At 35.3% G+C, this 15,924-nt stretch overlaps 1 protein-coding gene across 2 annotated transcripts in view; it reads right to left on the reverse strand.

Moving 5' to 3' along the window:
* The window catches only part of ENPP1 (ectonucleotide pyrophosphatase/phosphodiesterase 1), a 76,776-nt gene that overhangs the window by 12,985 nt on the left and 47,867 nt on the right, over positions 1-15,924 (reverse strand). For both annotated transcript variants that reach the window (XM_060029947.1, XM_060029946.1), the window contains exons 7-18: positions 14,453-14,532; positions 13,432-13,551; positions 11,786-11,895; positions 10,343-10,408; positions 9,963-10,035; positions 8,703-8,811; positions 7,592-7,723; positions 5,443-5,474; positions 4,560-4,687; positions 3,236-3,305; positions 2,280-2,367; positions 640-809 (exon numbers count right to left, since the gene is read on the reverse strand). In XM_060029947.1, the coding sequence (XP_059885930.1) occupies positions 640-809; positions 2,280-2,367; positions 3,236-3,305; positions 4,560-4,687; positions 5,443-5,474; positions 7,592-7,723; positions 8,703-8,811; positions 9,963-10,035; positions 10,343-10,408; positions 11,786-11,895; positions 13,432-13,551; positions 14,453-14,532 (1,178 nt within the window). The remainder of the gene's footprint in view (positions 1-639; positions 810-2,279; positions 2,368-3,235; positions 3,306-4,559; positions 4,688-5,442; positions 5,475-7,591; positions 7,724-8,702; positions 8,812-9,962; positions 10,036-10,342; positions 10,409-11,785; positions 11,896-13,431; positions 13,552-14,452; positions 14,533-15,924) is intronic.

Raw genomic sequence — 15,924 nt, forward strand, 5'->3', positions numbered from 1 at the left:
ACACAAGTCATCGAAAACAAGAATGTACTTGCTGCTTTATAATTCTTATCTCTACTCTAACAGTCTTTATAATTAAACCTAAAATTAAACCTAAAACAAAATGGAAAGCATAAGATGAACTACTCAAATGTCTATTTTTATGGACACTATCAATTTTGTTCATAACTTGTCATATATTTTCATCTCCTTACAACAACTGTATATTATGATAGGAGTAAAAAAGGACAAGTGTCATAAATCCATTTCATGCCAAAAACTGATATTTTCCCTCTAAATTTAAAATAGGTTGGGATGTATTTTAGAAAAGGAATATTGTGATTGGTTCATAAAAGACCTCACTGCTAGGATATCAGCACGGATTCTGGGATTCAGGACATTACAGGACTCGGCTAGACCTCTCCCAGCCTGCAGCCAATTCAAGTCTCGACACAGGGGAATAAAAATAGAGCGAGAGTGCAAACACCCGGAGCAGGAAAAATAAATAATAAGACGGTCGGCACGTGTCACTGGAATTGAAAATAAATATATGTTTACTCCCACTCATAAATTTTAATTTAATCATTATGTATTTCTACAACATATGCTATGCAGAGGGTGTTAAAAAATCATACCCACTGGGCTAAACTTGGGACTACTTACCGAGGGATCACACGAGCAATCAAGGCTCTCCCTGGGGGCTCCTGTGAAGGGGCACTGGACCAAGGAGCGGAATTCTTTGGGATGCTTTGGGGTATAAACAGGATTCTTTAGAAGGTGGTTAAGGCTTCCATGAGTTCCATTATTAGGAGCTGGTGTCAAATTCAGTAAATCTGCATAATTTCAAGAATGGTAAATAAAGATTTACTTAGAAATTTCCAAACGAAATAAATAGTAGACTTGCACTATGAATTTTATCTTTTAAAGCCAAATCTATTTAAGAGTCCTTAACTCTTTACCTAAAATAAAACTATAACTCTCTCTCTCTTAGGTTGTAGAGTATTTATGACCATGCTATTCTCAATGGAAATACTGATACGCATGCTGTACTTCTCTATAAAAATTTCTAAATTTTAGTGTATACAATAAATATAGTTATCTCCTGTTGAATGCTTATTATATGCCGATCAGTATGCTAATATATTTTTCTTACTTAATCCTCAAAACAATTTAATAAGTGATTGTCAATACCTGGTAGATGAGTACAGGCAGACCTCATTTCACTGTACTTCATTTTACTGCACTTCAGAGACACTGCATTTTTTACAAATTGGTTTGTGGCAACCCCACATTGTCAGATGATGGTTAGCATGTTTTAATAATAAAGTACTTTTTAATTAAGGTATGTACATTGTTTCTTTAGACAGAAGCTATTGCACACTTAATAGACTACAGTATAATATAAATGTAACTTTTATAAGCACTCGGAAGCCAAAAAAATCACGTGACTTGCTTTATTACAGTATTCACTTTACTGCGGTGGTGTAGAACTGAACCTGCGATTTCTCTAAGGTGTGCCTGTAACCAGAGTGCTTAGCTCAAGATTTCAAGCTACTAATATAGTAGACCTAGGATTCAAAACCAGCTCTGTCCAAGTCTAAGACTCACGCTCTTGAAAATAATGATGGCAAACACTTATACACTAAAGCGCTTATTATATGCCAGGCACTGTTTAAGTGCTTTAGGATATACTAACTCATTTAAGTACACAGGCTCTCACTAAAATAATTATACTTAGAACATATTTAAGGTTTTACAAATGCCCAGTATTGTTATCAGAAAAAGGAAGTAATATTTAAAATGCAATACTCAACCATAAAAGTACTAATTTGGAAGGTACAGAGTCAACTAAGAACATATTCCATATGTCCTCCTCCATTTCTATAACCTTGACATTGCCATCCATTCAACTATTATTGCTACCAGAGGATCCACCTGTTTTGTCTACCTTTCACAACCCCAAACTCTTTTCTCTGGCTTCCACCCTGATCTGGTTCAACTGTCATTTAATGAAGTCCAGGGCCTGGCAAAGTACTGGGCGCTTGGGATGTACAGACCTCCCTACTCTGAGTGCTGTACTTTACCACTGTGCAGTCTAGTGCAAGGAACAGGTCAGTCATCAGATGATTATGTTCTGCACATTTTTTCAATGACTCTAGGTCAGGAAGAAGAAAGGTGGAAATATAAGGGTCTGTCTTGCCGTATCATCACTTCCAGAAAGGTGCCCAACATGTGACCTACTTTTGATAATCCTATTCCAGCTCTGTGTTCAGAAGGGAGAAAAGATGCCTGTTCACACTTACCACACATTAAGTTATAGACTTCAATATTTTCAAAGGAGTCAACTTCAATGCCATGCTTGAATCCAGGTCCGTAGCCAATAAAGAGGGCCTACGTTGGCCAGAAAAGAAACAGTTTATCTACTCATTTCAGTTATGTATGGAGTTGGTCACCAAAGAGGTAGTTTATATCTTCCCCATTGTACATATATAAACTGGTTATATTACGGTAAGTGGAAAAATACTGTGCCCAGTGGACTTTCTAGGATATTATTTTAACCCCTGTTGCACTTTTAATCCAAGGACATCTAGGTTATTTTTCTTAACTGCATTATAATTCCTAACGTGACAATCAGAACAGAATGATGATGAAATCTTTTTTCAATGGTGAAATGGGATCTAAATCTCATTCTTCCCACCACACACAGTGCCGTAGGGATCAAATCAGAAAATTATTATGAGTATATTTTGAAATTTTTAAAGTGCCAGGTAAATGGAAGGCATTATTATCTTGGGGGCGGCCGTGCTGCGTAGCTTGTGGGATTTTACTTTCCTGACCAGAGACTGAACCCAGGCCCTCAACAGTGAGAGCACGGAGTCCTAACCACTGGACCATCAGGGAATTCCCAGCATTATCTTTATTTGAAACATAACTATGATATCTTTTCACCTATTAAATTACTGGCTTTCATTTACTGTGGAGCAACATTCTTAATGAAGCACAAATACATACAAAATAATTACTAGAAATTTAGTATGAGGTATAAGTCACATTCATAAAACATGAATATAAATATTTAACAAAATTCTATTAATTTATTTAATGTCCAAAGTAAAACAGCTACATGAAATTATAAGCTTCATTAATTCTCATTCAAGACATATAATGACAGTCTATGATTTTAAGTCTAAAACTTTATATATCAGTTTTTTTCTTCAGATGTAAACTATAATTTTTACTGTATAATAGGTTTACTTACTTGCATATTTGAAAATGCATTGTCAGAGCCGTGAAATCCACCTCCACAATATTTCCTTTCTGAAGGATTCCTAATTTTCACATAATATAAATTAACAATGTAAAGTCCATTCATAAAGCAAAACTGACAATCATGACATTATTTCCATTAATAAAGAGTAACTATTCTTTAATATATTTCTTTAATATTTTTGTACATTTTTTAATATTCTTTGATAAAAAATAAGTAACTATTGTTAAGCGAATCAAAAAAAAAGTAAGTAAAACCACTTGTCTTTGAAAAGCATTAAGGGACAGCCACCTTTATCTTTCATTTTGTAGACGAATCAATTATAAGCAATATGGTATAAAGGAGAAAACCATTAGCATGGTTTTGAACCCTAACCGTACTATTTACTCAGCTGTGACTTTGGCGATTTAATTATCTTCTCGTGGTTTCAATTTGTCATGCTGGGTTTATAAAAATTAAACGGTTTGTACTAAAGAAGTGCTTAGAACACAGTAGATGCTCACTAATATTAGTTCTCCCATGAAGGTAAGGACCTCCTCTTCTTTCATATTCTTTTTCTAAACACTGAAAGCACAGCTCTCTAATAAAGCAGAGACAGTGCAGTTCTGTTGACTGAATTCTGGTTCCCTGCTTAGGTTTTGCTGGACAGGGGTATTTATCATCCCTGGCTTCCTGGCAACCATACAGAGTTAATGATCAAGTTTTGAGATATTAACAATACGAACCATCCAAATAATTTGCTGAACACACCAATAAACTGAGGTTTATTAATGGACTAGTATAACAAGAATGAAAAAACAGCTTTGTCTAATGAAGAAGGTAATGGCTCATTATTATAAAGAGTTTTGCCAATTATTTGTCAGACTCTGAAGGTATTATTAGGCACAACTGTAACATGCAGAAGAGATACAATGGCAAGTGGTTACACAAATGTGGAGCATAAGAAATAATCAAGACGGATGTGAGGGGACAGAGCAGTGGTTCTCAGCTGGAGGTGACTCCCCTCCCCAGGGGACTTCAGGCAATGTCTGCAGATATTTTTGGTTGTCACAACTACAGAAAAGGTGTTTTTTCATCTAGTGAGTAGAAGCCAGGGATGTTTTCAAATATCCCACAACAGACAGGACAACTCCCCAACCACAAAGAATTATCTGATCCAAAATGTCAATAGGCCAAGGTTGAGAGACCCTGGGATAGAGTGAAGAGAATCATATTTGTAGTTTTCATATAACGACATCATTGGAAAGGGCCTAATCGTTACCTTGAATTACTACAAGATCAAGCTAAGTTTACCTGGGAGATTGTCAGAACTTACAATGCAAGTTGCCACTGAGGGTCCAAATAGAATGTCAAGGGCTCAATCCTGTCACTTTTGGCAAAGTGCAAACGCTTGGGTAAGAAATGTTTCAGGTAAGGTTTGAAGTGCTGGTTTGGTTCCTGGCACTGAAATTGTAGAAGGCAAAGAAAAACCATTATTTCCATATTTTCTTAAGTGTAAACGTCCCTTGAAATTGCTTCCTAACTCCATATGAATTTTTTCTCACAAACATTTAATCAGTATGCCCAACAAGTCAGATGCAAATAACCTGAGTTCTTACTAGCGATATAAAGTACAAGTTGAATATTCCCAACTACTGAATATTCTTATTTTTCTAGAAAAATCATAATTATTACATAAGAGTCCCAGGATGCTTAGATTGAGTCACTCGTTTACCTTTGTGTTACTACTGATGATCATATTTTCAAACACACTTATAACAATTTTAAGAATTTTCTTTAAAATTGTAAGAATTTTCTATCAAGTAAAAACATGTAGTATAGATAAATCAGCACTAGGACAAAAGCTTATTTTAAAAAATAGGCATAAGAAAGACTGGTAGAAAATACATCATAATGCTAACAGTGTTTATGGTAGTACAGCTCTAGGGCTTTCCCTTCTATTGTTTTCAGTTATTTCTTGTACTGTCATATAAATTTAACAATGCCAATAAATAAATTCGTAAAATTTTAGAAACCTACATTATTGGGGTATGTCCTTAAAGATCTTTAAAAACTACAGAGCATTTAAATGTTGGCCCAGATACTCAAAAAATTAGATTAAATTCTACAATCCCAAGAACAAATACTGAAACTTTCTTCTAAATATATTTTATACAAAACTAGTAATAACAAAGTAATGGGGGAAAAAAGATACTCACAGAAAGGTTTTTGGCAATGCCTTCATAATTAACTGAAGGGGGGCAAAGGTAAGAATTAATAGTTGAATGGTATGCTACCATTAGAAATAAAAATAATACAAAAAATATATAATGTCAGACTCAAACCCTATATTTAAATACCAAAGCTGGTTTCAAACAGATCATTTAAATCAGGGGTCCCCAACCCCCAGGCCACGTACCGGTACCGGTCTGCGGCCTGTTAGGAACTGGGCCACACAGCAAGAGGTGAGCAGCGGGCTAGTGAACAAAGCTTCATCTGCCGCTCCCCATCGCTCCCCACTGCTCGCATTACTGCCTGAACTCTCCCCCCTCCCCATCCGTGGAAAAATTGTCTTCCACGAAACCAGTCCCTGGTGCCAAAAAGGTTGGGGACCACTGATTTCAATTATATATTAGCCATTGACAGGAATAAGACAGATCTTTAGGAACCACCCAACCTCCACTACCACCATGCCTGTGAAATTATGTCCTATTGTTAAGTGAAAAGGCAAGTTATAGAACATCAGTTCACCCATCTGTCATTCATATGTGTGTCCATTCATCCATCTGCCTGTCCATCTGCCTATCCATCCATCCATCCATCTATCTGTCCATGCATCCAAATATCTATCCATCCTTCCATCCACCCATCTAGATCCTGTATAATGTCACTTTGTAAAAATTAAAATGAATGTGTTTTACATATACATAGCAAATACCTGGGAAGATACATCCCAAATCTAAGTATTTATCTCTAGAGAGAGGAACTGAGCTGTGAATTAGGGGGATCTAGGGTGGAAAACTGTTACTTTTTACATACCTTGATATTCAAGGATAATTCCAGAATTTCCAAATAAGGACATAGGGGGATTTAGAAGTGAGGGCAGGTAGAAGAGCTCTGAAACTGAATTTTCACAGCAAGCCCACAGTGTACTTACTTAGTGTACGCTGTGATGCAAACAGTAACTGCCCAGCTCCCTACGATTCTTTTAGCTATACTTTACATAAGTTTGAGAAAATTATCCAGATAAAAGAATATGTACTGTATATATATTTTAATGTGTGAATGTAGATACAGAGATATGTAATTTTTACTTGAAATTGGGAAACTTAGGGGCCTAATTGAGATAAGGGTGTGGCTAAGCTTAGCCATTCTATCCTAAACATCTCTGGGGACTGCCATTGCCCGTATAGTTTTATAACAGGTTTTCTAACAATCATGTACTACTTTAATAAATTTTTTAAACACTAATTAAAACTTGTTATTGTACAAGTTAGTGTCTGTGCTTTGGGTTACTATGTTAATATATTTGCATAACTATTTTCCTGCAGGGAAATCTACTTCTTCTCATGAATATTCAACAGTATCTACTGAAACATATAGCACTGCATATACCCAAACCTAATCCAATGCTGACGACTGCCAGAAAAGCTCTTTTCTCTTTCCATTTCAAGGGTAATTGTAACAAAAAGATAAACAAAACTGCCCTTAGTATTTGCGAATTACCAAAGATGGTAATCAAAAAGAGGGGTATAATAGAGGTGCAATCAGTTCTGAAATAGGCTTGACTTTCAAAAGAATGAATATTTAAAATTTCTTGGTAGTTTAGTTTGAGTACAACATGGGGTCAAGAGAGAATGTGAAATTTCTTCTTCTCTATTCAAAAAACACATTCTCATTGTTTTTTGGAACACTTTAAGAAAGTCATTTCTGAGAATAGAAATTAGTTGCTTATAGAATTAATCATCTCTGCCAGCATTCCTCCTCATAATGGAACATTATCCTATAACATCGGTAAATTATTTTAATGAAATGACATTAATTAAAGTTGAATAAATGTAGTCGAACTTTTCTCTTAAGTTTTTATTTTTCTAGTACAAGTAATCTTGAACCCAACACAAGCAAAAGATACAACGATAACATAAAATTGTACCAAGTTCATCAAATAATATTCTTAGCCATGAATAACAGATAAGCGGTTAGACTTGTGCCCTCACATCTAGTTCCATAAAATCCCAGAAGATCAGCCCTGGAGATTTAATCATGAAAAGGAAATTAACTGATCCTCTTTAATTTAGAGACATAATGATTCTGAGGAATGTATTGTGAATATAATCATATTCAAAATTAGCATAGAGATATACTTACATGAATAGTATTTATCTGGTACATCAGAGGGTCTCAATCGAGCTGCAGGTCCATATATAACTTTAACATTTTTAATATCCCCCAGATATTTACTCAGATACACATATTTCTTACAACTGCCTTGTTCCATGCCTAGGAGAAAAAAAATCCCCAAACATGTTACAACTTTAATAAAAAACATTTAACATGTAGGACAGAATTTCTTTCCCTTCCAGAATTTAAATCAATAAACATGAGGTCAGCACTCATGACAGCTGAACATCTAATAGGTAAGACACAGAATTTCATGTATATCTACCACGTCACTTAAAAAAAAAATTTTCCCTTTCCTTCATCCAAAATTAGTGTTTCTTCTTATTTATATATTACAGTATCTTTATGTGAGTGATGAGGAATATCACAGTTTTAGACTGAATATGAAAGCGTAGTTACTTTCTCAGAATCACCTAGCATATTAACTATGAGTATAAAACTCTCAACCTCATTCCAGGACTGGGGGCTTCTTTAGGATACAGCTTCTTAGGACTGTTTCTAGAAATAGTTTTCAGTAATTATTTCTGAAGTAAACAATAATAACAACAAAAACAAACAAACAAAAAGAACGTCTTTCCTATTTTCTTGTATATACATTGCTTTTACAGTCCCAAGGCTATACACATACATGTTCTAAAGGTCACAGTAAGTAAAAGTTAACTTAAAATATTGCCAAAATTAATACATACTGCTTTTAAAAGTCAGCTTTATCATGCTAGAGAAAACAGAAGCAGCACATAATAATCTATTCAAATTACACCTAAAATTTTTAGAGTAGATTTACCAAAATTTAATATTAAAAAAATTGTTTTAACTCTCCAAGTTCCTGGTGTAATCCCACCCCAAATCAGGAGATGAGTGCATTGTGGTTAATAGGCTCTTAGGTTTCTGTGAATTCTACGTTTCACTTGTGATTTATATTTAATGTAGTATTTTCTAAAGGCTTTCTACAAGAAATCACATTTAAAAGAAAGAATTAACTACAAAAGTCAGAGGAAATAATAAAACAATAATCAATCAAGTAAACTTCTGGGGGCACCATTTAACCTGAAGGAAAAATGATGCAAATTCAGGTTACCGTGATCTGAGATAAGGATGAGGTTCAAACATCTATGCAAGTTCAACTCTTTTAGACCATCCATCAGCATGCCAACCATGTTGTCAACCCTCTGCAAAGCTCTGATGACCTAAGAAAGGGAAATAACCTCATGTCATGCAGTTAAAAGTATTCATGAAATGCTTCTTATAGTTCTATGTACTTAATTTTTTAAAATTAAAATTAAAATTCTAGGAATACAGCCCATTGTTTCCATACAAACTGTATTATTTTGCATATGAATATCACAAGGACACAGAATGGTGTATGATTTTGGCAAATTACCTCTGGCTCTTCTCTCCTCCTCTCTCCGGGTAAAACCACGGGAGGCAAATTCTTGTGCAGTTTTGCCTGTGTCTTCGGTACTGTATCAAAACAGTCTAACCTTTATCTATAGTCTGTGTATTTCACTGTATTATGAAACAACCTCTTTCAACATGGTCTTTCTTTCACTCAAAGATATCCAAGCAACATGGACTGGAATTTTTAAGTATGAAGATAAAGTGGGTTTCGATGAGCCAATAATACTAGCGTTTAACTGAGTTTATAAATTGATGAATATGATTTGAAAAGCGATGGGCTCGACCTTGACTGAAGATGAAACAGAAAAGCAGGTACTTTGGGAAATCTTTAGTGAATAGAAAAAATAGCACTGGTCTTAAAACTTATGTGATCTGATAATCAATTACAAAATGATCCTTAGACTTCTTATAGCCAAACTGACCTAGACACAGGTCTTAATAGTGAAAGAATAAAAATTATACTAGCATCTGGCCAATTGTTCGAACCAAGATAAGAACTACAGGAAACTTCCATTTGTCTAATTATGACATGGCCGCACTGACGGCCACACATCTCCCACCCCTAAGAAGGAGCATTTCTACTTAGCTGAAGGACAGAATCAAAGCAAGGGCATGTGGGTTGTTAACTACACTGAAATTACTGGAGATAGGTTTTGATGGAAAGAGTACAAAGGGTGGAGTGTGACAAGTCTCATTTGAAATTGAAAATATAGAATTTAACTCATCACTGGTTCAATTTAACACTGTAGATAGCGTAAAACAATGCTCCCAACTCTTTTTGATTAAAGTGCATCTTTTGGTTTAATAAAAATGTGCTTAATACTCACTCTTTCCAGAAATCATGGATTCTTATAGAATGGTCTAGAAACCTGCTTCAAAGCAAGGTTCAGTTAGATATTACCAGGTTTAATGAAGTAATCACTGATAAAAATGTACTTACTTCACTGCTGACTGGTCCATAAGAGTGACCTGAAGAATCTGGTTCTTCTAAATACAGAGTGTAAAAGTGTGGTCTAAATCAAACAGTATCAAAATGTAATATTTTACGAACACATTGTAAAACAGAATAGAAAGAATAATTCAACAACTGATAGTGAATAAAAGTTAATACAACACTGGGGTAACATTTCTAAAATTGCTGAGAAATGATTTACATGTTTAGAGTTCTTCAAAAGGTGGCTGTAATAGGACACTAAAGAGTTAATTTGGATATAAAACATCATAGCCAATAGCAAAGTTTTCCTGTCATCTGTTTAAAATATTCTGACGTTTTTATAAAACAAAGGAGTATTTTATGACAGAAATTAATCGTCTACATACCTTTCATCTTTAGGAAGCTGCAGCCACTTAAGAACAGCTAAAATTCTTTCTTCAAATGGTACTGAACTAATATGAAAGATAAACAAAATGAAAACAAATCTGTGACAACTGTTTGGGTTTAAGGTATAAATGTGTGTCTCACTGAAAATTGCATTCAGAGAGACTAAAACAATTCAAGGCATCAAATGTGTTCCAAGCAACGTAAGAGTTTCATCTGAAAACTTAAAATTGTTTTCTCGACAAAGAAACGAACATTAAATTTTACACATATGGAAGTTGTAGCCAGGTTTAAAAGATTTGCTTCCTATACTCTACCTCAGGATCTTACTCCTGGACCTGAGAATAGCAATTGCTATGGCACGAATAACCCATGCGTCAATACACTCTTCAAAGAGGACCTCACGAAGAACTCACTCATTGACGACTCTTAGTAGGATTGGGAAGTGGACACCTAATGAGCAGACAGTTCTCCAGGCAACAATTTCTGGGCAGAATTAACAACACCTTCCTGTGGGCACAGGATTTTGCTTACACGTCTCCATCAGAGTGCTTGCCCAACCTCAAGTACACTTAGTTGTACCTTGAGAAGGTCTCTATCAGACCTTGAGAAGCCAGAGAACATATATCACTACTCTTCAAATCCCCCAGGCCTAGGACAGTGCCTGTCACATAGAATCTCAATAACCATCTATGGAATGAAACTAACGGCAAATAACAAGGTGCCCGTGTGTACCCTAAGGAATAAACAACAGCATAAGGTCACCATAGAAAATCATTATGCATTTCTTGTTTGGAATTTATGAACTTTTCCTTTCGTCCCTCAAATCCATTATCGTATTGATTTTATGACATAATTTCCCAAGTGAGAGACGAAACTATTTTGCTAGTCTCCCTAAAATGATCCAAAGAGAGTTTTCCAGAAAAGAAGTTTCTGGTTTTTTCGTGGTACCTCATGGATTTTGAATATCACAGGGAGGTTACTTCAATCACTTCTCACATTAAATGGAACGTTTAACAAAGTAATTTGAAAATGCAAATCCAGGGGTACCATTAATATCTTCTTTTAAATAATATTTCCAGATACCAGAGAGTCACTCCTACCTGTGTCCCTTTAATACTTTCACCTCCTTCTCCTCGTTCTTTCTCCCTAGAGTGAAAATGTGCAGGACCTCTACTTTCACCAGGACTTATCTTATTCCTGCCCAAAGATCTGAATGCAAACTCTAACATGTTACCAGTGCTTTCTAGAAAACCTCCAGGAAAAAACTCGTCATAGTTTTACTGTCTATCTATCATCCATCTAAAACTCTTTGAGACAGAGTTCTTATTCTGACAGGTCTCATTTTTCAAACAACATATCATTCAAATGCGAGAACTCAGGCTATGATAAGAAAATAAAAAATTCTATGTTATAGGTCCTAGAAAAAGTACAGCTATACATACCCATTATACACCTTATAGATGTCTGGGAAAATTCCATTAATTTTCACATCTGATCCTGGCCAAAAAAATGTGCCCGTCTTCAGGCCTTGATATTTAGCTGTAAGCCAAATCTGGGGAAGCCAGTGAAGGAAAGTTAGGAAATTATGCAAGCATTCATTTCTTAGGAAAACATCTGTTCACGCAACCCCAATGCTTTCCTCCCAAATGCTAGAGTGTTTTTGACGTTAATAAGCTCCAGCAGTTAGACTACAAACTAACAATGTAATATGACTGTGAACAGCAGCAAAGAGAAATTAAATAATCAGAAATTAACCTAAAAAATATGAACAGTTGGTAACTCCTGCAACTTTTATAGTCATACTTCTACTTAATAGGTTCCTTCTTTTTTTTTTTTTTTTTTTTTTTGGTACGCGGGCCGCTCACTGCTGTGGCCCCTCCCGTTGCGGAGCACAGGCTCCGGACGCGCAGGCTCAGCGGCCACGGCTCACGGGCCCAGCCGCTCCGCGGCACGCAGGATCTTCCCTGACCGGGGCACGAACCCGTGTCCCCTGCATCGGCAGGCGGACTCTCAACCACTGCGCCACCAGGGAAGCCCCCTTTTTTTTTTTTTTAGCATCTTTATTGGGGTATAATTGCTTTACAATGGTGTGTTAGTTTCTGCTTTATAACAAAGTGAATCAGTTAAACATATACATATGTTCCCATATCTCTTCCCTCTTGCATCTCCCTCCCTCCCACCCTCCCGGTGGTCACAAAGCACCGAGCTGATATCCCTGTGCTATGCGGCTGCTTCCCACTAGAATAGGTTCCTTCTTAAAAGAAGAGAAATTCATGAAAGGAAAAAGAAAAGAAAAATTTACAAATATACATATCTTTAACTTATTGACATTTTCGCTTATGTAACTAACATTTATTAAGCACTTATTATTGCCAATTACAGTTCTAAATAGTATTCTAGATTATTAATTCAACTAATCAATGAATTAATTCAACTAATAGCATCCTAGATTATCAATTCAACTAATCATCACAATAACTCTATGAGGTAGTTAACAGTATTTACAGTATTATTTACAGTACAGATATGAGAAAATTGAGGCACAGGAAGAATAATTTACCCACAGTCACACAGCTTTAAATGTCAGAGCTAAAATCTGAATTTATAACTTGCAAATGCTCTTCTCCTTCCAAGAGGAATAGCAAGACTATCCAAATAGACCTTATAGAATTGTCATGGCAATTTATAAAAACTCAAAAGGAGAGCACATCTAAATCACAATCAGAGAGAATCTTCTAAGTTAGCAAATGCAAACAAAGTCAAAGTTTACACCTGTAGAAACAGTTAGCTTTGTGTAGATCAAAATATTACCCCCAGACTACTGCTCTTCGCTACTAGGACAAAAAGGTAAGATCAAGCAGAAAAGAGAACTGGCTCAGCATAACCCAAACCCCACTCTGGAATAAACTACATAATGATACAAGCTATATTTAGAGTTACCTGAATTCATCTCTGTTTGCATAAGGATGGCAAAAAACATAGTAAATGAAATGAGTTATTAAAAGCTCCAGGGAATCTGGGATTTTACTCTGATAGAAACAGATGAGAATAATAAAAATAATTTTAATAGATAAAACAAACAACTCACTGGTTCTCCTTTGTACCACTCAGGATTAAATTTCTCTTTACTTTTAAGTGCAAAGTAAGCATTCCTTTGGGGATCATACATTTTATTGTCAATGAGGCCATGGGATTCTGGATAAAGTCCCTAAAAAATATAAAATAGAAGTTTTATGCAGGTTTTAAGTTTTTAAAGTTACAGAACAAAATCATCAAAGAGAAATAGACAACTTTAGCTACACAGAACTTAATCCAGCTTAAGGAGAGGAGAAAAAAACAATGGGTATTGTTAAAACACAACCAACCACTCGAGATTTTATGGAGTATTTGTGTTTTAATTTATGTAATAGGAGAAAATAAATTAGGAATGATATGGATGAAGTTCTATATAAAGAAGCAGCCTAATTTTGAAAAATGTACTGTGTTGTCCTTTTGCATTGCTCAGTGAAACATTTCTTCAGAACAAACTCCTTTTTGGTTGGGTCCAAGAATAGCTTGTACCAACACAAGCTAAAGTATTAATTCTCTGGCTTCAACCCTAAGGCCTAATGAATTCTACTTTTTTTTTTCTGGATTCAAATTAAATCTCCAAACTTTGAGTAAAACAAAAACAGAGCTGTAATCCTACCTAAAGTCAGGCAAAGTGGCTTGCTTAGAACTCATACATCAAGATGACTGGAAAGACAGCTGAGAACATGTGAGTGCAGACAGTCTGGGGCTCAAATAAAGTAAGATAAAAACTAATGAGAAAAAACAGGACCCAAGAATCAGAGACTCTTAAATTGAAAGGGAACCAAGAAATCATTTCTTGGAGTCTTTAGTCACCTCTTTTCACAGATGGGAAATGGAGACCCAGAAAGTAAAGTGACCTGCCCAAGGCCACAACTAGTTAGTAGAAAAGCTAAGACCAGATCCTAGGTTTCCTTGTTTAACTACACAATGAAAAAGAAGTTATTTTTTTCTGATCTGAAATCTACTTATTCTCTTGAAAAATATTACATTTACATCTCACTTCTGTGAACATATAACAGTTGAAATGCAGAGCTTACTGTGACAATGCTGTAGTGATTGGGGAAAGTTTTTGTTGGATATACTGGTCTCAGGTTTTTAGCATATGTTCCACAGGTTTCTACAAGGGAAAAAAATTAAATATTGTTATTAAATACAACTAACAATCTGTTTCCCTCATTTAGCTTTGATACCACAGACTTCTAAATAGTACTAAAAAGTGAACCTAGAAGGGATTTACAACCATATAAAAATTCAGGGTGAATTACAAAGCAACATTTTGGATTCGAATTCAATGTTAAGAATTAGTTTTTCTCTTACTTAGAAAATCATTAAACAAAATAGTTAAGCCAATGAAATAATTATCCCATGCTTATCAATAACATTAAGTTCCAGATGGACCATAATGATTCTTGCTAGATCTTTGTCTGCTACTACTTGGTGGTAACATACCAAATTATAGGAAGTAGTTATATTTTAACAACAAAAAACTGCACTAGTAGCTAAATCTGCAAAATTAAAACAAGAATGAAGCAGTAGCTGGGATGACAGTGTCCCACCCCAAAAATCCAATCTAGCTAACTCTAGACAAGTTCAACACTGCTCTAAAGATAAAAAGCATCTTCTGGCTTCAAGTACAAGAAAGGACAGAAGTCAAACTGTTGCTGATTTAGCCCTAGTGTCACATTCATCTTCTGCCTCTACCACTGAAGAGGGAATACATAACTAATGATTCTAGCATATCAATACCCCATTGCCTGAAAATATTCCTCAGATTGGCATGTGTCTGTCTATCTCACTGCCTTCCAAATAGTTCAGAATTACAAGCTACATTCCCCAACTACCCAAAGAGAGGACTTAGTCTAACTGTGTATTGATTTCCTTTCAACTTCATGTATAGGTACCTACAGCTCCTTAATTCTGAACTCAGGTTCTGAACTCATATTTGGTGCTATGGAAACAAACTTTCCTCCTGATGATAACAAAGGGCCATATTCAAACCTCAAAGCTCATGAGCCTGGCTGGTAAGAACAGAGCCTTCCTTGCCCATGCAAGCTCTCTGCTAAAGACTTTTTTATGTCAAATGATTATTTATAAAAACTATTTTCTTCCCAGGAGAAATTGGAAACTGAAGTTTTTAAAAGTTCTCCAAATATTATTTTGGTTTGTCATAAAAGAAGTACAATAAATGTACCTATGTATTTACTGAGAGTGACTTTGATGTTTAAACCAACTTCATATACTCAAGTCTAGTAAATAATGTTTCAGAACTCCAGAAGAACACCAAAACAGTGTATTTACTTACTTCTAGTTCAGTCCAGCATTACACTGTGGCTACTTAAATACTGATCACTGATAAGCAATGTTCTACAGTTTTTATACCCATATTTAATTTTTTCTTTTTTCAGTAACCATGATGATACAAGTGATGCCCATATTATTGGTGGTTAATGTGATTTAAAACTTTGGCATTAATACTAAGAAAAGACAATTTTACTATTGCATTAGTAAC

Source organism: Delphinus delphis, chromosome 14 (genome assembly GCF_949987515.2).
Source record: "Delphinus delphis chromosome 14, mDelDel1.2, whole genome shotgun sequence".
NCBI classification, from domain to species: Eukaryota; Metazoa; Chordata; class Mammalia; order Artiodactyla; family Delphinidae; genus Delphinus; species Delphinus delphis.